Here is a 23,492-nt window from a genome sequence, read left to right as displayed (position 1 = left end):
TGACGCGCATAGCGCCTAAACCGTTCTGCCGATTTTCATGAAATTCGGCAAAGTTAGTATGTAGCATGGGGGTGTGCACCTCGAAGCGATTTTTCGAAAATTCGATGTGGTTCTTTTTCTATTCCAATTTTAAGAAAAAAAATATCATAAGATGGACGAGTAAATTACGAAATTATCATAACGTGGAACCGTAACATGGGCACAAGCCAATTGGCGAGATACGAAATTATCATAACGTGGAACCGTAAGATGGGTACAAGCCAACTGGCGAGAAAATTCACCATACATTATTTGTAAATATACAGGCGAACCAAAAGTTCTTTGATTTTTCTATTACGGGCAAAGCCGTGCGGGTATCACTAGTCTTATAAAAAATAGCCAATGAGCGAGTAACGCTCCTGTCGTCATCAACATGACGGGCGATTTGCTAGTCTATTCCTATTCCTATTCAGACTCACAACTGACTGCAACTGTATTTATGTCGAGGACTGCATACTAAGTGCCTTGCCTCCATTATTTTATATACCGATAGATGGCAGCACCATCACCGGATCGAACAGTTAATGTGAATTTAGAACTAGTCCAGGAGCTAATAGCTACCTGGTGCTAGCACCCCCAGAGGTATCGTTTCACTTGGAGGACATTGAGACCACGAGCATATTTAACGTCGCCCAGTCCCCTTTAATGACGACGGTGGGTCTTCGACCGTCGAGGTTAGAACTCAGGAACCTCCGGCCCCGAATCCGACACTCTACCGATCGGGCTACCACGGCCCCATTTTCTAGTCTAAAAAATTATCCTATACTTGAGAGCGGGAGCGGGAATAACCAGTAAAAATATCCGTTTTTAGAAAAGTGGTCTAAAATTTGTAATTCTTTTTTCTAATTATGTAACTAACTTACATGCAAGAACCCAGTGAAGTTTCGAGCATTTCAAGAGAGTATTGTCCCATGCTACATTACGAATGCACATATACTTTTAGGTTAGTTTACTTGTACTTGCGTTATAAGTGACATTACTTGCTTTACTCCTAAATAAAATGACTAACTGCTGAAAAAAAAAAGATGACTGGATTTCGGTTACTGTATCTCAAGACTAAGGCACTGCATTCCATTGGTAGTACAGTGAAACCCCTCCTAACGGACACCCCTCAAAGGCGGACATCCCTCTTATGCGGACAATTTTTAATTCCCCAGTTTCAATGTAAATAACATTATTAAACCCCTGTCCTGCGGACACCTCTCTATTGCGGACAAAAAAAATGTCCTGTTAGTGTCCGCATTAGAAGGATTTTACTGTAGTTACGTCGAAAAGTTTACTACTTCTTGGCAGGACCGGATCTATAAATTTTGGGCCCCCTGCAACAAAATCTGAAGGGCTTCTCCCCAGATGGCATTAGTGTATATTTGCAACGCTAATAAGTCTTAGTGCTAGTTTTTTTCATTTTCTTTTTCAATTTCTTGTGTTCGTTGGGCCCCTTAGGGACGTGAGCCTCTCCACACTGTGGGTCGCAGATCCAAGCCTGCTTTTACGCAGAAGTTCTATCAGGAACAAAATTTCCTCAGAATCTGGCACTGATTGTCTCTACTCCAAAGTTACTAATTGCAATAACGAATCAAGAGGTTCAACTGACAATACGCCACGTTGAAGTGTTCGGAACTAAAGAGTCAAATGAATAAAAAAACGAGCTGATGTGTGCATCATATGACTTCCTTTTACACCAATTTAATGTTATTTCCCCATTATTGCAATTTTAATGTCATTCAATAATTAACTTTCTAAATGTCACCAACAATGGCCAAATTGAAACCAGATTTTAAAAAAAATTGCCAAATTTGTCCCCAAGTTGGCGACAAATAATACCACTTGAGTTTGCATCGAAATTAACAATGATTCCCCCCCCCCACCAAAAAAAAGGCGCAAAAGACCCCTTTATAAACACCTGAATGCAACCAAAAGGGGAGGTGCACAACTAGACCCCACTAGGAGTTTACGAACCAAATTTCAACTTTCTAGGACACACCGTTCTTGAATTATCCGACATACATACGCACATACATACGTACATACAGACGTCACGAGAAAAATCGTTGTAATTAACTCAGGAAACTTCAAAATGGATATTTCGGGCGTCTATACGTTCTTAGGTACATAATTACGTGTGGTCGGGTCGAAAAAAAAAAAAAAAAAAAAAAACATAACATTCATTTGCGGCTGAGCAAAATGGAAATTAAAGCCGATTTTTGAGTGAATTTTTTTTCGCGAATACAATACTTCCTTTTTTGTAAAAGGAAAGTAAAAAGTCTTACTGTATCTTACAATCTTACGTCACACCTAGTCATCACGACGCCTCGAGAATGCCCACTAGACCACCTGCGACGTCAGGGCGACTCGAGGCAGTGATATGGAACGTGCATTCTCTTAAAACCTGAGCATTTAGTGACTTTTTCTTGAATGCCGACGGAAGAATTTGGGTGCAAATGAAGAACAACAGATTAGTTTGCACTTTTCCTGAAACGCATCAGAAATGCACGTGTTTCCCGCGTGTCGTTCGCTTGGACTGGGTTTTGTCCGCGCGGTTCAGTTTTCGTCAGTCACAGCGGTTGCAGTTGGATGGCCAGTTGGTGGTTGTGGTGGTGGTGAAGGACGCACAGCTGCTTCTGTTTTGGGTGCCGCGTGTGCTGCGGTAAAGCTTCAAGTTGTTGTCTCTGTCGTATTGGGAAGAACGATAGGACAGCGAATATCTCTGCGATCCGTGGACGGTGCGACGAGTTGTCCACCGGCGCAGCAAATGGTGCATTGACTTCTGCACCTGCAAAAGGGAATCTTTTCACTTGCCTTGTAAAAGAAAAATCTTAAATACTCCAGCTTACAAGCTTTTTTTTTTTTTTTTCGTGATAAATTGTTTCTCCTTCAAAAATCGGATGAACATAATGATGATAAGAATAAACTGAATAAATACCATCGTGCTTAAAAAATAAAAGAATACAAAACAACGTATTAATGCTCAAATTAGCAAAAAACTGAAAACACGTGTTTCGGAGGGGATCCGGACAAAACGTCCAGATCCAAAACGTCCACGGACATAACATCCATGACCAAAACGTCCAACGGACAAAACATCCGACGGACAGAACGTCCGACGGACATAACGTCCAACGGACAAAAGGTCCAAGGACAGAACGTCCACAGTTTTGGACAGGTAGGACATAACGTCCAGTTTTCTGAGCAGACTTGACAAAACGTTCAGATTTCGGTGTTACGAGGAGCTCTTTTTTAATGCAAAAGCAGTGAGGTAAGGGTTAAAAAGCCATCTGACTAAAAAGCTTCTTCTGAGTTGTCGGATCTCGTTTCATAAACAAGCTCACTTCTTATTCATAGAAGAAGGGGCTGGTTGTATGTCCAAAGCACGTGTATGCGACTTTCCTGTTAGTTTGCGCATTAATATTTTGATTGTTATTCTTTTGTAAAAAAGAGTTTTTGCTTCAAAAAATTTGGTAACATTTTTAAAATGTTAATTTTTTACGAGCGAAAATAAAAAAAATTCTTCATTCACTTCTTTTTGAAAATATCAGTAGAAAACTGTTCGACTACTATCACATCGTGACTATTGATACACCACAGATTTATACCGGTTAACAACCTCTTTTACGCTAGATCATACTAACAACCATAACATATTTATAAAAGTTTTATGAACGTATTAATCTTCGGTGAATAAAAGTAGGGTTGGTTGGGGGAAGTGGGTCGCTGGGGTAAGTGGGTAACCCCCTGAACCTGAAATATGGATAAAGCTTTCAAATGTTTTTACACTGATCATGTTAAATTTCATCACAGTGATTGGTTCTGCATGTTTGAGTTTCGTAGAATTTTTTTTCTATTGCATTAAAAAAAAAAAAAAAAAAAAAAAAAACCCTGAAAAATATTTTTTTGCGAGATTAAGCAACAGGTTAGTTTTATTCCAGTTTTATTCAAGGTTAGTTTCATTATTTTTTATGATCATTAATTTTTTATGTGTAATTTAACTTGTAAGTTCATACAGCAACAAGAATATTTGTATAAAATATTATTAATAAGTGTTTAAGAGGAGGGGCCCCATTTACCCCGTAAGTTTTTGCTGTAAGGGGCAAGGGGATCCCCTCAATATGGGGTAAGTAGGTTCACCTATAATGATAAGAATTTCAAAATCAAAAGCAACTCTGGTCAAATATTTGTATTAGTGAAACACAAGACAACTATGATGATCTAGTAGGAATTGATAGTTCATCAATAAAAAACCGCTAAAGCTGGTGATTATGTATTTGTGAAACTTACATCAAAGTAAACCATAAAGTAGGTGTAGTAAACCATATTTGTTGGTATAATGTTGGAACTTGATGATACAAAATAAAAAAAATATACTGTTGCAAGAACGAATAGAAATAGTGAGTTTTTATTGACTTGGTGCAGAGAATTTTGGAATTATTATTGTGGATGAAGTCCAGACGCAGCCATTTAGTGTTTGCAATTTCTTTTTCAGCTTTTAGTTTTTACTAGTTTATCGAAATTGACCTTAATCAACTGGATTACGTTTACTCAACACGCCTTTACATGTTAAAAGTAAAATATGAACCTATAGGCTTTCAATAAATTTCAGATGTAGTTAATTTGTTTTTTGTTTAAACATTTTGTGTCATACAGAGTTAAAGGACAGTAAATATCTCGTAAATAGATGTGTTTATAAAAAATAATTCATACTAAAAATTCACATACTTTATCAAGTAAAACCTCCGTACCGCTTTTTTAGATATGCTTGATTTAAATCTGAATAAAATGGGGGTGATCCATTTACCATTATTATGGGGTAAGTGGGACACTCATCTGATTTTTTAAAATCTAATCGTTGAGAAGATTTAAAGCATTATTATAGAAAATAATGATGTACTTTAGTTCATCAATAATGTCTAACTACCAAACGGTACGAACTTGAGGGTCAAGGATTTGGACAAAATTCTAGATATAGGTCAATTCCCATTAGGTATGAGCGCAGGTAAAGCGGTTTGACTGCATAGGCCCTAGTTCGACTGCAACGGGGGTCAGAAGTTGTTAATTTGGATCCAGGATGCAACGGAGTTTCCTTTAAAATTACCATTTTTATCCATTTTTCTGCTACTGTACTGCAGTATGAGCCATTTGCATGCTTATTTTCAAATTTATTACGTTGGATACTAATTTTTAATAAGCGGTTCTCAAATTTAAATTGGTTATTACTTTTAATTTCAATAACTTGAATGCCAAAATAACATAGTTACAGGATATTTATCGTTTGCAAATGAAAAACTAATTATTTTCGTTTTATATTGATCGTGTGATAGTAAAAAGTATTTATCGTTTGCTGATGAAAACATTAACTTTTACTGGATATTTAACATCTGCTATCAAGTATACCCCACATTGATAAGCAAAAATGGTAGAGGAGAAAAAGCTCTGATTTATTGCACATGGCACACACAAAAAAGAAAAAAAAAATACAAAATCGTTTTGACTTTTCAAATAACTTAGATAGTGCTCATAAATAAATACGTGTTCTCCCTTATACTCAATTTACTAACAAAAGATGCCAAAGGTGTTGGGAGATCGAACATAGTGTCGAAGTCTGAAATTCCAATGGAAACGCCATTGCATTTCTAGGGCCAAACTAGCAAATTTGGGCCCTCGTTGCAGCCAAACCAGGGCCTATGCAGTCAAACCGCTTTACCTGCGCTCATACCTAGTGAGAATGGACCTATTGCTAGAATTTTGTCGAAATCCGTAACCCTCAAGGTCGTGCCGTTTGGTCGTAAGATAAAATAAGACAATAAGTTTAAATATTTTTTTGTTTCAAAACTTTTGTATACGGTTTCGAAAACGAATTGTTGTCAAAAGGGGTCCCACTTACCCCAACCAAACCTACATAATAGAACCTTATAAATACACAAACTTAAAATTTAGTTACTTTTAAATTTTTTGTCAATAGGTGCATTTATAACGTTATTTCAGTTAACTATTTACCTTTACTGTTTTGCACTATAGTATTCATTTATTTATAAACAAACAGTTTTCTTATTACAGGATGTTTAATTTTTCAATAAACCCGAAAACAACAACTAAGCATCGTTCATGATATGGCCAATACATGACATTAAAATTCATGTGGAGTAGTAGTATAAACACACTGCTAAAAAAAGAGCTATGTCGTCGAGTTAATATAGCTTTCAGAAATAATTATATTCGCTCAGGATGACTTGAATACAAGCAAATACCTCAGTTCCGTTTCGTTTCTTTTTTTTTCTTTATAAAAGTCGATGACGTTGTTAATCTATTTCTTTCTCCCTACTCTTTTTCTCAACCCTCATAACAAATTTATTTGGATTATCATAGCAAAAAACACATTACTACAATTGGCACAGACACTCAGAATCTAACTAATCTCTATAAGTAATTATATGTTGGCTGGGCATGACTTAATTATAAGTAAATGCCTCAGTGCATTTTGTTCCATTTCCGATGAAAATTCTTCTCTTAGATCATAATAAGTCATCAATTTCTGGTATGAGTTTAGAACTAGAGAATCAAAGAGTAGAAAATTATATAGCAGTTTAAAATAAATTTCAAACAGACGTGTTGCAGAAAGAAACTTTATAAACAGCTGAATAAATACATAACTGAATCAAAACGAGTTCAAGAACAACGCAATCAGTAATTTGTTTTCTGTTAAAACACAAAACTAATTTTTATGGGAACGGCAAAAATAGTTATTAGATAAACAAAGCTACTTACTTCACCATTCAAAAAACAGTATAAAATTGCCACAGTAAAGCCCTGGAATAGATGTATACAATTAATTGGAATTTCAAAGCAAGGTAAAAAACGGAAATAAAATAATAACCGAGGAATAAAATCATCAACTCTAAAGTCATCAACGAAATGGTGTTTTTTTTCCCTTCAATATCAACATACGGGTTCTGCATTAATCATACGTATTCATTTGCATCTATTTAATTGGTCAGTGAAACCTATCACTCGTATTGGTTTCATAAAGCTTCGGATAAAAAGGTTCAGGATTTTTAGCTCTTCAATTAACTTTCAAAATTATTTCTCTACTGAAAGTACTGTAGTATTTTTGGGGGTTGGGTGACTCAGAAGGAACACGGTTGCTTGAAGTATTTGGTTTTTATTGTAAAAAATTTGCAAATGTAGTTCCATATTTTTCCAACATTTGGCTCCCATATTTTTAATACTGTCCTTTCCCCATCCTCCTTTTTTTGACATTTTTATCTTTCTTTTTTTTTTACCTTTTTTTTTCTTGTTGACTCCCCCCCCCCCCCATTTTCTTCTATTTATCTTTATTTTTCCTTTTTTCGAATATTTTTGTTTCTGTTTATTTTACTTCGTGGTGTTTTTTTCTTCCATTCAGCTTTTCCTTTCTTGCGGTTCACGGTTACCAACATTTTCTTTTTGTTTAAGCTTCGGCTTAATCTTTGTCCCATTGAATTTCTTTCTTTCTGGGTTCCATACCTAAGAGAAAGCTCTTGGCCTTTGCTTGCATTTCTACTGGTTCCGGATCGGTTTTTAATTTTCTCATTTGGTGTTTGGCTAATCCGCTATTTTTATCTTTTAAGTTGCATGCTTATCTGTTCTTGGCTTTTGTCGGATGTCTTTTCGTCCATAAGCTCATTACTTTTTGCATTGAAAAAGGCGTTCCGAGTAACGCCAAAACACGTGTCTGCTGTAATTGGCAAATTTGTGCTTTTTTTAACGTTGCTTTTCTTACTTTACTGTAATACATTTGTTTATTATTCAATCATTGTTAATTATTCAAATTTAATATATTTTTAAAATAACTTTTTTTAAGTTAATATAATTTGGTTTCAAACAATTCTTCTTAATATAAAAATCTGAGTTTAGAATGAAAGTTGCCGCCAGTAAAATAAACTGACCTTCTTGGACCTAAAAAAAAATCGTTTATGATGATATCAATCCAATAAAATCCCCAAATATTTTTTTCCAAATACAACACTATCTTTTGATAAGCAGGATTTTGTTATTTAATTTTCTTATTACTTCATTTTTTTTGTAGTCAGCACATGATTTAAGTCACTTTTTCCTCTAAATATTTTGAATCAATGTATAATTCTAATCGATCGATTAATAAAGCAAAATCCTCTCATCATAAAAGAAGACTCAACAGCTTTATTGAAAATGCTCTTGTTCTTCAATTCAAAGGTTGATGATCGACGCCTGTTAATTATTTAGAAAAAGGCCGAAAAACAACATTCGCTTCTCTTATAAGGATTGTATGAAACACTGTCATGAAAATTATTCCACCAATTATGAAGTAGTTATTTATTAAAAAAAAAAAAAAAAAAAAGAAAAGAAAACGACAGAAAGCACAGAGTTTCATGTTTCGGTGAATATTGGTCGTACTAATGTCAAACTCTTTGTATTCAAATTATTTTTCATGCTTGTGATATCCCCAAGTGCAATTTAGGGATTTTTTTTTTCGCTTCGAACTTTTGATGTCTTTACTTTGCATCTTATTTTGACCATTTTTGCTGTTGCGTCAAAGACTAACAGTTTATGAAATTTTATGTTTAGTCAGAAATAGTTTACTTTGGAGATATTTTAATATTTATTTCTGAGAAACAATTTATTTTTCTCCACATTTCTAATTTTCCCAAAATAATTACAAAATTTCATCCAATTTCTCCGAGTACATTTTCATATTATTGTTAATAAAATTACATTACGTTATCTATAAATGAACATTTTTAATTATTAGGGTGTAGCCTGTGGTCAGCAGGCTAATTTAGGACCACTCCTTAATTTAAATTTGTTTTTTTACTTATTATAAGGCATTTAATCCAAGACTTTCATTCATTGAAATTATTAGGTTAAAACACAATGCTAATGGAGAAAAGTATCGATACATGAAAAAAATTTGTAGCGTTGTATACATGTAAGGAAAAATAAATAAATAAATAAAAAAAAGAAAACATATTACGTCAACCTTTAGTTTGTAAACAAAAATAAAATAAAGTATCTTACATACCTTTTTCCAACCAAATCATATTTTGTAATGATTTATTTTTTGTTGAATCGAAAATTAATTATTTAAAGATTATTTGCAAAATCATATGTACAGTTTTAGAAGGAACAAACAATCGAAAAAAATGTTCTGTCATCAAAAGCTGGGGTGGCTATATCATAACATAAACTTAGGTAATAATCCTACAATATATCATTCAGTTTTATGCTATTTCCAACCTATTTGTTTTGTTTTTCTCTGTACACTTTTAAACTAGGGTATTAAGGGGCACGTTTATGCAGTACTCTTTTTACAAAACGAGTTATAACTGGAGAGCCAACAGTCATAACAGATTGATGCTGCTCCTTTGCAAATATTCTCACAAGTTTTGGTCGAGCTTCGGTGTAGCAACAAATATATAAAAATCGGCAAAATTTTATTCTTTTTTGAGAATTGTATTTGTATGAACGAAAATGTTATTAAATTTTTCTTGCCCGTTAAAGGTAAATCCAAACTTGGCAACGGGCAAGTTTACGCATTGACATCGGGGCACATTTACGCAAGTTCTTACTGTGTCTTACTGCTCTGTCGTACTTCTACTAGCCCTTAACGCTCTTTTCGCTCCGTACTGAAATTTTCATGTCTGTGCGACTCTGACCATGCTACGTGCGATGCATCTAACATTTTTCAAAAAAAAAAAAAAAAAAAACAGACATGGGGCTGAAAAGAAAGAGAGAGAGAGAGCCGAAATTTGGTTTCATGCCGAAAAATAAGTGAAAAAAAAAAAAAAAAAAAAAAAAAAAAAACCGCAAAGCAAACCACTAGCATAAAAAGAGAAACTCCTCGGTCCTCGGTCTACTCTACATGTTATAGTAATGTTTAATGAAAATTACATTTATTCATTGTTAACCAGTGTATTCATGTTAGTATGCTTGAAAAAATATTTTGGAAAATATTTTGTTCACCTATTAATCGGAAAAATTTGGCCGTTTATAAATAATTCTTAAAGTGACCTATTATGCCCGATAATCGAAGCATCTTTATATGTTTATATATGACCGTGATTTTTTATTTTTATCTTAGTCCATCAAAAAAAAAAAAAAAAAAAAGTTCCCGTGTGATTGTATCCAAAAATACATGTTTCTTTAATATTACTACAGCATGAAAATCTCCTACTATCGACAAAAAGCGCCAAGCGATAAGACTTGGAGTCCTCACCTGTGTCGATAACAGCACCGCCTGAAGGTACGAAAACACAACTCTTGCTGTGCGATGAGTTGGGGTCACGATGACTAAGACATACGTCATACCCAGCAGAGGAATCAATACCAGGAGGGCCTTCGCTGCTTTCCTACAAAAATACTCAGTTTATTTATTGGAAGTTAATGTCATGTATGAAACCATAGCGGTCATTCAAAACCACATGCGTCAGCTTTGCAAAACATTATGGACACATAGGAATATATGTGACAAAAAAGTACAGTCGAGTCTCGACTTACGCGAGAGATGCGTTCCGAGATCCTTCGCGTAAGTTGGAATTTCGCGTTGTGGAAAAGGGTATTGTAAAAACTTTTATAAACATACCCATACGATTAAAGATACTTGTAAACACCACCTCAAACTGTTAAAGACCATTTCTTAACTATACATTATTATTTCTTAAACAAAAAATTGAATTTTCATTTATTGTGTTTAAAAAAAGACGTTTTATTTAACATAAAAAACTGCTACGATGCACAAAATCAATGATCAATGGGAAAGGAAGACGTAAAATAAACCACTACGGTACGTACATTATGGAGTAAGAAAAACAAATGCACTATATTTGTTCAGAAACTTTCTCTTTTTCCTTCTATCTTCACAAACTTTAAATGAAACAGCGCTCTTAGGTTTCATAATATTTCATCATCTTTCCCAGATAGAATGAAAAAAATAAATGGGAAATGAGGAGTAGTTATTTGTATAAGCGATGTTCAGTATAATACGGTGTGGAAACTTCCGCCCGCAGCGATGCCAAAGGATGAAGGTTCATTGACGAAAAAACTGCGATTCCCTTCGGAAAATTTTTATGTTGCGGGTGAAGAATTCGCGTTAGGAATAAAATTCTTTACCGGGGAAAAAATCGCGTTATAGCCATTTCGCGTAAGTCGGATCGTGTTGTAGCGAAAGTCGACTGTACTGTGAAGTTTTCTGTATCAGTAATGTAATACCGATAGTCTTAAAAACGTCATAATATATAATACAGTCCAAAAAACTTTACTTGCTCTCATTATCTCACATTTTGACACATTTTCTTGGATATAGGTACTGCAAAGTTAGGTTTAATTGTGTAAAAGACCTTTAATTGTGTTGAGACATAAATGATAGAATATTTAAATTCACAAGCCGCTTATATACGGGTGTCTGGAAGCATAAGAGGGCCATGTCCTGGAGGAATAAGAGTAGAATGCCTCAGGGAGATATTTTTAATTTCTAATTATGGGAAATACTTATTTCCCTTCATGTAATAAAGGTATCTCATTTAATTCTTCCGATTTATTTAATAACCGGAAAGTCCTACTCTTGGCCTGTCCGAACAATATTTACAAATGTACTTGAATTATTTAAAACTTTCATATTGACATTTCACAAACTAAATTAGTTCTAGTAAATTTTGTATAATAAAGGGTATAAATTTTGTATAAACAACGTTGCTTTATTCCGTTTAATTCTATTTAGCAGCAATAACACGACATTTGTTTTTCGATTCAGTTCCGGTTTCGTATCAGAAAATGAGCCTTTTTTCTGGTTTTTGGATTAGTTCCAGTTCGAAACTCTGCTCAGAATTATATCTTTCTTGAACATAAATTTCCCCAAAAACCTAGGCATAATAAAGTCAACAGAAAAATCAACGTTAGTAAGGCGATGCGACGGCTTAACAACTAGATTTCAAATACAGGCAAACTATAGTTGGAGCAAACCTTAATTGGCAGAGTTATAAAGGCTACAAAGATCCTAATCACAGCATTACGATACTGAGAGGTTAGGTTTTTTATACTATAGTGTTGAAAAGACGGCATCTCATCTGTTCTTCGTTTATTAAGAAACCAGTAATTTTCCAATTGCAAAAATATGCGAAAGTTTTTTAACAGCAGCTTCCTATGGTTAAGCAGATATTACAAAGAATAACTTAATAATTGCTGTCGAAATTTGAATTTTGGTTTCTCAAATGTAACACCGTTAACTCATGTAATTATCTTGATTCAAAAAACTTCTTAGCATAACATTTTAAATATTATTTCGTAACAACAGCGAATATAATTTTTCTTAAAACCTCTGAAGCAAGAGTCTGTAATTTCATATAAAGAAAGCTAAACTCCTTACCCCCCCCCCCCCAACTGCGATGAGCAAAAGTTATTATCCCGTTAAATGGGGAATAAACTATTGTCTAACTCGTTTCGCAACAGGGACTTTTTCTCCATAGTGTCATGAAATATTTCTTTATAACCAGTTAGCAGGTGTACTACAGTCTCCTCCGGTATCTCAGAATAAGTGACATTTTTTTCAATAAACCTGACCTAGTGCATCAAAATTTCTTATTCCTGTTCGTAATCAATATATTTTTTTTCTCCAAAACTCGATGATTAAAAAATACTGGCTTCCAAAATATTACTTACTTCGCAAATAAAAATTTATTAGCATGAATCCTCTAGCATAAATGTAATTTTCTCATTATTTCTTAAAACTTAAGCATCGTCAGTTCATGATTATAATTTTTTAACACTGCTTTACATACAAAAACCGCTTAGGAAAACTCCTAAAGAAGAAAATCCATATTCCAGTTCTAAAACATTCTACCCGTAGCCTTACGGACGGAAGTAAAACGAAGTCGTAAAAATCGAGATTCGAGACGCAACATGCCTGGTACCCAAAATCAACATAGTTGAGACTTGCAAAACCTTCAGTCTTCCATAAAAAGTACTATTATCCGCACGAAAATATCCTGCTTAGCTTAAAGGTCGTTAAATGTCTCCCAACGTCTTAATTTCTTACATAATTTTGATTTATTTGAGAAACGCTGACAGTAGATTCTGTCAGTGATGCAGTACTTCAGCTATTTTTTAGGTAATTAATATGGTTACTAACGTAGTTATATTTTTTGTGTCTATTAAGTGTCATGATTTCATGTAAAATATACCTTTGATAAGTATATATTAGGGTTATGACTTATGAAAAGTAATAAAACTAAATGAACGTTTTCATACATAATCAGAAAATAACAACCATTTTAATCATTTTCAGAAACATATTCCTAACCACTAACATTGAAAGTTGATGCGAGTGGTGTGTAAACCGAGTTCAAAATTTAGTCTCCTCTTTTTCCTCTTCTCTGACTACTTATGCAAGATATCATAATTGTCTGATCCATGCGTAAAATTTCTCGAACATTTAAAGCCATCTTTTACCATAAAAATTATGATTTTGTCGAAAACTCAAATCTCAGAAAGTCAAACATCTTTTAATCTTTGACACAGGAATATCTTTTCACCATTCCAGAATAAAATAATCCAATGATTCGCAAATTTTTAACCCATCAATATTCCCACGTTTGAAGAAAACTATCTATGCGCGTGGAGTTTAAAAAAAAAAAAAAAAAAAATTAAATTTTTAATCGCATGTTTAATGCTGCTTACATACGGGCTTCAATGCTCGCCTCATATTGTCTCCGTACATTCACGCTAAAGGTGGTTCAACAGAGTACAACTTAATTTGTAACTTTTCTAATAATAAATGGTCATTTTGCTTTTCTTTTGTGATCACTTTCTGATATTAATGTTGCCCTCACACTGTAAGAAATTTGTGTAAGGTGACCAGTATTAATGAATGTAACGTTAAACAACGTGTAGTATCATACTGTTACAAACTCAAATTATTGGAGGAACCTTGCACTATGGTTCCCACCTGCAGTCAGTAGAATTCAAAGTGCATGCGTAGATCAGCTAGCGAAACGAAAACCAGGCTTTCTTGGCCAAATGGAAATCACTCTTGCTTTGTGTATTTCCGTGGAACTTTACGGGATTTTACGGGTTTTCATCTATTTCCCCGTAAAATCAAGTATATCTGCAAAAAGGCTTCCTGAATTGTTACAAGTTGCACGACTGTAGAATTTTCACTGTCGTAGAAAATACTTCTAGCTACTCGTTAAAAGATTGACTGAGCGTATTTAAAAGGTATATCGGCTTTAGTTCGATTACTGCCTGTCCCGGTTGACTAAGCTCCCAATGAGATCCACTAAACTTAGAACTGCAGGCAATTCTGTTTTAGCTTTGGCATTACCATTGATGCTTCTGGAGCTTTCTTAGTAACTGAGGAAGGTTCTAATCAATTACATTAAGTCTACCGAATTTCCCTTGAAGGTGCAGAAAGAAGGTGCATCTGAAAATTCTGGTGTAACCTTACGCAGAAATTAGCGAGACTTTACTCTATAGTTACATAGCGTAATGGTGTGGGACCATTCCACCGTCACGTGCGGGACAAAAATACGCTTAAATTTCATTAACATTTCGTCATATCTCTTAATATTTTAATGAAACAGGGGTAAGCAATTTTTTAAATCTTTACATTTGATACAAAGATACTTCTGACACAATTATATTTTTATTAAACAATTTTGTTATTTAAAATAAAATTTATTTACATGTGTCACGTGCGGGACATCGAAAGTCAACCTCTGGTAACTTGCTTATGAATAAGTTAATATTTTTGTTCTATTAGTGCAGCAATGACGAAACAAATAGTAGATTTTGAAAGCTATGGTTTCAACGTAAAGGGAACATATCTTATTCGTTTAGAAATAATTATTTAAACAATTGAAAAAAAAGTATATATATGCCCATTCTATTGAAAATGGTCATTTGTCCCGCACGTGACAATTCCTATATTTCATAAAAAAAGAAATAATTTTTGACGACAGTTTTTGCTTAAGAAGTCACACATGCGTTTGTGATTTTTTAAGCAACTAAATTTTATTCATCATCCTTCAAAATTACTATTTTTTATGAAATGTATGAAGCGTCACGTGCGGGACAAAATTACCGTTTTTCGTGGAATGGCCCAGTAACCTTCCACAAGTGATGTGTAACTTTACACCAGTTACATCAGGAAAGTTACTCCCGAGCAGCGAAAGCAGCTATGCTGACACCGATTCTATGGAGTTACACAAACTCTTTTAGAGTGCACGTATGTAAAATTTCGTTTCACTTTGACAATTCTTTCTTGTTGCGTCGTTTTTTTTTTTTTTGTTATTGAGTGCATCTAAATTTACTTTACAATCAATACTGGATAATAAACTACAAAATTGCTTCTCACTAATCATGTTTGATTCAAATACTTCGAAGTTACGTTATGCTACATTTGATTAAATCGAAAACTTCTATTTTAATCTTGAAACTTCATCTATCTCCTAGTGTGTGTTTTTGATAAATTGAAAAATTTGTTAAATTCTTTTCTAAATGAATTTCAGATATTTTTGCATCATTTGTTTATTCTTCGCAACCGTAGAGAAGTTTGTGTAATAAGGATCATCGGAGACAATAATTAATGTTTAAGTATTGTTTCTTTTTAAAACCCAGATATTTGAAACAAAACTTTAATCCATATAGCTATTCGATCATGTATCGTATGTAAGTCATTCTACCCTTGATGACGTTTTCAATTTTCTAATTATTCGTACGATTCTATATTTTTATCGTGAATATTAAAACTAATTAAAAGAATTTCCGGCTCCCTTCTTCGTCCATTGTATTATTTCGAGGAACTGTAGTCTTTGGCGAAAATATTCATTCAATGTAAATATTTGATATCATCAATCGTAATACTCCATGAAACGGACATGAAATTAGAGGATTGTTTCCATTAAGAACTCTAATTAAAGTTTTCAAAAACTTTAAAATTAAAAGTATTTTTTACTTTCATTAATAAGCATTTTCTTTTAAGTTATACATTTAATAGTATGAGAGTAAATTTTTTTAAATGAACTAGGGCAGATCTGCAGAGAAAAATCATTAGCCAAGTTGGTTAACGTATCTTTTTGAGATTAGATAATGTATAGTTATAGGTTTTGAGGACTTAAACTTAGTTATAGGAGTGTACAAGGCAAAAATGTATACTAATAAAGTTGGTGCGTCAAATATAGCTACGTAGACCGATGAAGCTAACCCCGCATTTTTGAATGTACGATTGTAAAAATTCGCTAAATCGTAATTTTATCGTCATCAGAAAGCTAACTGATAATAAAGCGTTAACAACAAGCAGTGTGTTATCGAAAAAGTGTAGCTACAGTTATTACAAAAGAGTCGTGAGAAAATTTCCCGATTTCTTTTTATCGAAAAATTTTGTTTCTTCGTGGTTCACTGTATTTTACTTTCATAACAAAGTTGTAACAGAGGAGTTTACTTTCAAAACGGATTATATCCACTTTTCGTTTTTTTTTTTTTTTTTTTTTTTGTTGTTCGTTTTCAGAATATTTAATATAAATCCTTTCGACCCATGAATTTCTTTCGTCCTGAAGTGGTTCATATATATTGTTAAAAAATACGTAAACATTGGTTTTACCACCTAAACTGCGTATATCCATGCCCTTATTTTACAGCAAAGTGGAACTTATCCCTTATTTGCCGGTATCCACTCATTCCCTTTCATATCAAAAGGGCATACATCCAAATTTGAATTTGCTACTTCTAATTCAAAAGTAGTTTACAAATAAAATAGCGGAGCGAAGCACTGGCTGAGCATTTCCAATCAAGCGTATTAAGAGATCGCAGCACCTTGCGCCTTGTGCAATAGGGTGACTGACCCGAAAAAACTCATTTATTTATTTCGAAGTTATAATAGAGTGGAAAAGCTGCGAATTATAAAGACAAAAAAAAAAAAAAAAGAGCTGATGTGTGCATCACATGACTTCCTTTTACTCCAATTTAATGTCATTTTCTCATTATTCGCAGTTTTAATCTGTTTCAATAGTTTACTCTCTAAATATCACCAACAGTGGCCAAATTGAAACCAGATTAAAAAAAAAAAAAACGCCAAATTTGTCGCCATGTTAGCGACAAAACTTGGCGGCCAAAAGACTGGCGATATATCGCCAAGTGTCCGCCAAATTATAACACAACTTGAGTTTACATCGAAATTAACAATGATTTCCCCCCAAAAAGAGGCAAAAGACCCCCTTTGGAGCATCCGAATGTAACCAAAAAGAAGGGTGCACAACTAGACCCCACTAGGAGTCTAAGTACCAAATTTTAACTTTCTAGGACATTCCGTTCTTGAGTTATGCGACATACACACATACGCACATACAGACGGCACGAGAAAACTCGTTGTAATTAACTCGGGGATCGTCAAAATGGATATTTAGGGCGTCTGTACGTTCTTAGGCATCTATCCATGTGTGATCGGGTTGAAAAATAAACTCAACATTCATTCAGGGGTGAGAAAAATGGAAATTAAGGCCGATTTTTGAGTAAATATTTTTTTGCGAATACAATACTTCCTTTTTTGTAAAAGGAAGTAAAAGGAAAAAAAAGAATTATGGAAATCTATTGACATTTTCCGATCGCGCATGGGCCCTAAAGTTTGACAAAATATAACATTGATAAGCGTACACCAGCATATGCAAAAATGTACTTTTATTTTCTTTCGCCTTTTTTTCTCAAGAAAGAAAAAAAAATTGTAAAATAGGGTTTCCTTTTTTCTCTACAGTTAAGGCATGCAGTTTTCAAGATTTTATATTTTCCTTTGAAGTAGGAGTCTCTTATCTTAGTCAAGAAATTTACGTCATTGTCTCAGTGTTACCTGTATTGTTTCGACTCTGCTGTTGTTGCTATTCGCAGCTTAGTCATCAGGACCCACATGATCTTACACATGAAGAACACGTTCACCTGTTGAATAGAAAATGCAAAATCAATACACAATGAGGAAAATTGCTGTAACTGTGAGCACTCGAGATTATCACAAACAGGAACTGATATTAAATTAAAAATAATGAATGGGGTCGTTTCCAAAATTTAAAAGTATTTTTTTCTGAAAGAGCATGCTTAAAAACATAGGATCTGACCATTTTTTTTAAAGAATTTGTTTAAGTTTAATAAGTTTAGTATTTAAAAAAAAATACTTAAATCGGTGCACTTTCATTGTTTAAGCTTATGCCGATGACATCACAAATGATGAAATGTCATTCAGTGTTGTCATTCACAGTGCAAAATATTTAATTCGCATCTTTAATCACGTGTATTGGCAACGATATGGTTGATAGCAAGCGTAGAGAGCAATTTTAATTCGCTGCTTCATTATCATAACGTGGAAACGCGGATGAAAGATGCGTCAAATAGCATCTTTTGTGACGTCATCAAGACCGTAACTGTTGGGAAAATAAAAGTATTTTCTGGGTCAGTGTTTTTTTTTTTTTTTTTGCTTATTCTATCAATTTCAGTGACTAAAAGTACTACTTTTGACTGAAGGAAACAACTCCACTATAGCTAAAAACCGGGAAGCCAAACCTTTTTTAAACGAGGACAGTACCTCATATTTGAATAAATCTGCTGAGCCAAAACACATACACAATTTAAAAACTTGTATTTTTTTCTTCTAGTTATTATAGAAGAACACGGGAGGAAAGACATTTACAAACCAACAATTGTTGTAACCATTACTACGCACACATTTTATAATTGCTATGTAAGTTTCCATTAGTTTTTTAGAAACCAGTTTCTGACCATTTGGCTTCAAATATGGAACAATTATTCTTAATAGTTAATGAATATGATCGGTAGTTTTGGAATTTTTGAAGACATGTGGTTTTCGAATTGTATCGTTTAAAGAAAACAAAGAAAATTTCTTCCTATTTTGAGTTTAGCTCTAGCTAATTATGCTATTAAGAAGGAGATGCATAAGGATGTAAAAATAACATGAGATAACTTTGCAGCAAGACATATAATGTAGTACTTGAACTTAGTTGCAATGGTAACAAGGAACTCGAATCATCATTACTGACAATATAAAATGCTCTTCTTATGGAAGCTCTCGGGAACAGTCTTAGGATTTTAGAAAATGTTAATTAATAAATAAAAGAAATAAAATAAAAACTAAAAATTAAAAGAAAACTCGAACCTCCGTTTGAAGCAACTCACTTTGCTTCAATTTCTGATCAACCGTTTTCTACAGAAGCTATCACTAAAAATGATGCTCAACTTGAAAAACCTTTTTATAATTGTAAGAAAAAAAAATTAATTTGAATTTTGACATCTTGAATTCAAATTATGTTTTCGCAATCACGAGTGTGTGTGTAGGTGTGTAGGTGTCTGTGTATATATATATATATATATATATATATATATATATATATATATATATACATATATATGTGTGTGTGTGTGTAGGTGTGTGTATGTATGCGTGTGTGTGTGTAGGATATGAACACAACCTTTAGACGAAATTTCGCTAGAGGAGCAGCATCGTGAGGATCCGGTCGACGGCGATGCTGCAGAGGGTGGCGATGGCGGGATGAAAATAAAATGATAGCACATCAAAACAGTCAAATAAAAGCAATAAGCAATCGTGATTGCTCAAAAAAACCCTGAATGCTGATTTTTGAAATTGCTTTTTTTATACTTGGGTGAGATGCAAAGATTTAAAACTGAAAAATGAAAGTGAGTCAAAATACTTTTTAAACTAAATGAAAGAGGTATGTACTTACCAAAAGAACCACAATAACCGGACAAATAAATATGTAATCTGTGCTGTCTTTAGTCTGCCAGACGCAACTGAAAAGAAAACATTAAATATATGTAGGTATACTTATATATACGCATAATTACTTTCTTAACCGCTCTTCATCACAACTGCATTTCGACATTTTTAAAAATATTTTTTATAACATTGCGCTTTAAAATCTATATCACAAAAAATTTCATTGCCCCCGGCAGTTAAAATTTTTGACAGTTTCGAATGTTTTCCAGTACAAATAAAAGAAAGAAGTGAAACGCAAAAAAGAAGGTTTAATGCATCTTTAAAAAATCGCTAAATCAAAAAAGTCAAAAATAAATAAAAGAATTAAATAAATATCAAAAAATTAAAAACTAAGATGTAGGATATTGAGATAGAAAAAAAAAAAGATGCTTCTGTCGGCCGGTCTCCCCCCCTCCTCTCAAATAACTTTTGAGTAAATTATCCTATTCGAACATTTTTTTTTAATTTGAAGCATCTTGGCAAGTTCACCTCATCCCCATATTTCACTTTTTGATTTGAACAGGTTTTCGTTCAATTTTATACAGTTCTAAAAGACTGCACAAAAGTGCTTACGGGGAAATTAAGGAATTCGAACTTATAGGCATAGTTGCTTCAACAAACTGTGTTGGAAAAAGATCTTGATGAAGAACATGCCTAAGAAAATAATTTTTTTAGAGTTTTCAGGGTATTTTTTGAACAATTCAAAAAATTTTAACATTGAGGACAACGCGAAAAATTATTTCTTGGCACCAGAAAGTAGAAAAAATTGTATGGATTTTGAATATAGTTTTCGGTTTCAAGAAATCGAAAAAAAAGTTATTAATAAAAAATAAAAACATAGTTCATAGACTTAGCATTGACGCAAGTAAGAGATAAATATGACTGAATCAAATCTAAATTAATTCAAAGCGTAAATGTTTATACCAGGCCTGCGGAGTTGTTGGGAAAGTTTACCAAATCTCAACTCCAGCTTCAAGAATTTCTAAGCCTTTGAATCCGACTCCTGTACCAGAAAATCAGTCCGACATCGCCAGCAGCTGTGGCAGAAATTCAGATTTGGAGGAGGGTCCGGTTCCGACTCTTGGATTTTTTAAGCCTCGAATCCGACTACTTGATCCCAACACCAATCTGATTCCAACTTCAAGACTCCAACTGTGATTCCGTAGCCCTCGTTCTTATTGTGAAATAATGATTGTTGAGATGATTTGTTTTTATTATCATGCTTAACTTTCAGTTCATTTATTTTATTTTTGTCAACGAGAATTACTTTGCTTTATTTCTTATCAGACAGAGAGCGCTGTGCAGACGATTGTGACAAAGATCATTTATTTAAGAGTACATATAATTATTAACTTATTAATTTTTTAAAGTAGACAAATTATTATTTTTGAGTTTTTGGCAACAGAGGAAATATAAATCCCACGACGCTATTATTTTACCAAAAATAAAAAAGAAAGACTATTTATATTTGACGGAAAAAATGTATTAGCTAAAAAACGTTCAACAGGTGCTTCTACCTTGATTGTTCTTTTATTCATCAGAGGAGAGACACATACTTTTTTAGAAATCAACTTAAAATATTGAAAAGATATTTTTGACATAATTTGCACTTGTAGCTAATTAAGAGAATTAAAATAATCAGTAATCCAACGTTTTTAATCACAAAAATTGCAAATTATTGCAGACACGTGTTTTGGTGTTACAAGGAACACCCTTTTCAATGTAAAGAAGTGTGAAAAAGGTGTTCCTTGTAACACCGAAACACGTGTCTGCAATAATTTGCAATTTTTGTGATTCAAAACGTTAGATTACTCATTATTTTAATTTTCAGCACGAAGAGAATATTGATCAAGTGCTAGAATGTCAATGTTAGTATCCGGGAATGTAGGCATGGGTAGTTCTGAACCGAATTTCGTGTTATATAACTTTGATGCACAATGAATCACTTTTACGTAACAGATTGAAATTCTCAAAAGGCCTCAAAATCACTGTGATAATGTTCATTATGACTCTCTTTTTGTTTGAAGTACATCAAAATTTAATTTAAAAATAAACAATGAGTTGTCTTTTAACATACAAAATGATACAATATTTTATTCTTGTGTGAATAATTGCGAATCTACGTTTAAAAGAAAATGCATTTTTTGAATGAAATTACTTCCATGTATCATGGATTTTTTGTAACAGAAAAAGGCTACTGGGTCATTCCATGTCAAGTGATCCAAAGTTTTTTCCCTCACCCTTTTGTATTTCTTTGAAATTTGGTTCATCAATTGTACCCTTTGAGGTAATCAAAAGTCCAAATTTTTAAATTTTTATCTCTATTATTTTTTTATTTATGACACTTTGATTTTTCGAAAAACCCTCTTTTTTTCATGGATGCTTGAACATAAAATGGACGATAACTCAGCACCAAATATAGATAGAAAGATTTGGTAAAAAGCATTTTAAAGTACATTAGTTGCTGTTGAATTGGATATGCAGCATGACTAATTTCAGAAAATTTTTAATTTTTAAAAAATGAAATTTAAATTTTAAATTTAAATTTCTCAGAAAAGGTTTAATGAATTTTTTTTAAAAAATTCTCAAAAATTTGTGTGTATTTTATCTTTATTTGTGCAAAGTTTCAAATTGGGATCTCAATGGGATCATATTTTTATGAATTTTTAAATAAAATTTGACTTATGAAATAATGACATTTTTCAGATTCTAACTAGTTAAATATAGGGTTCTCTTACTAAGGATGGTGTAGTAAGTAGTAATTGATCATGACTATGCTTGAAATGAGCTGACATGAATTTGTAGATTGGTACACCCCCCCTGCCACACAAACACTTTTTATCTTTTTTTTTTTTTTCAAAACTGTATTAAAAAAAAAAAAAAAAGCTGGCACGTAAGAGTTATAATCATAATAAACTGGGATGCACGCTACTAAACATCAGCAGTGACTAAGGCTTATGAATGGGGGGGGGGGGGGTCATAAAAACTAAAAGTCAGAAAAACTTTAACAGACAAATAGAACCACTCATTTGTAGCTTTTTTTTTTCTTTCGAAAAGTGGGACGATAGGGGGAGGGGGAAAGGTAGGGGGAAGAGCAATCTGGAATGAAGCTTAACAACATGGAAGGTTATGCTCAAACTAGCAAAATTTGTTTGATCTATAACTGCTTTTAATATATGCATAAATAGATCTCGCTGCATTGCTCTCCTTTACAACTGAAACTAAAAAGAAAACTAGCATTAAGGAAAAGAAGACCGCCGCACGCCAAATGTTGTAGAAAGACAGTTTTATGCGGAGATACATATGATCTGATACTTAGATTGATTTTTAGTTTAGTGTGAAAATAATGAAACAAAATGGGGAGAAACACTCCTATTTTGCTATGATCTTGGGGCAAACTATTTCTTTCCTCCCTCCAAAATTGAAAGTTGGCGCAGGGGTAGGGGATGAAATGAATCATAACTTTCCTTATCAGATAGTGAATTAATCAAGTAAATTTTGTGAAGTTCGGATTGAAAAAGAAACACTTGGTCCGAAAAAAAGGCGTCAGGTGAGGCGTGATACCATTATAGTGTTAATCGTATGTGTGTGTGTGGGGGGGGGGAATGTACTTCGTCTTGCTTTAAAGAAGAACATTTACCAGCTTTTTATATGCTTTCTAATCATTTTGTTTTATTTTATT

General features: G+C 33.3%; 1 protein-coding gene across 1 annotated transcript in view; it reads right to left on the bottom strand.

Annotated features, from left to right (window-relative positions):
* Positions 1–2,590: 2,590 nt before the first annotated feature.
* The window catches only part of LOC129234271 (diuretic hormone receptor-like), an 81,062-nt gene continuing 60,160 nt past the window's right edge, over positions 2,591–23,492 (bottom strand). The window contains exons 8-12 of the mRNA XM_054868266.1: positions 19,779–19,845; positions 17,879–17,964; positions 10,265–10,397; positions 6,799–6,840; positions 2,591–2,812 (exon numbers count right to left, since the gene is read on the bottom strand). Of these exons, the coding sequence (XP_054724241.1) occupies positions 2,591–2,812; positions 6,799–6,840; positions 10,265–10,397; positions 17,879–17,964; positions 19,779–19,845 (550 nt within the window). The remainder of the gene's footprint in view (positions 2,813–6,798; positions 6,841–10,264; positions 10,398–17,878; positions 17,965–19,778; positions 19,846–23,492) is intronic.

Source organism: Uloborus diversus, chromosome 1 (genome assembly GCF_026930045.1).
Source record: "Uloborus diversus isolate 005 chromosome 1, Udiv.v.3.1, whole genome shotgun sequence".
Lineage (NCBI taxonomy): Eukaryota > Metazoa > Arthropoda > Arachnida > Araneae > Uloboridae > Uloborus > Uloborus diversus.
The sequence above is the reverse complement of the archived record's forward strand: the minus strand, read 5'-3'. Positions and strand labels throughout refer to the sequence as shown.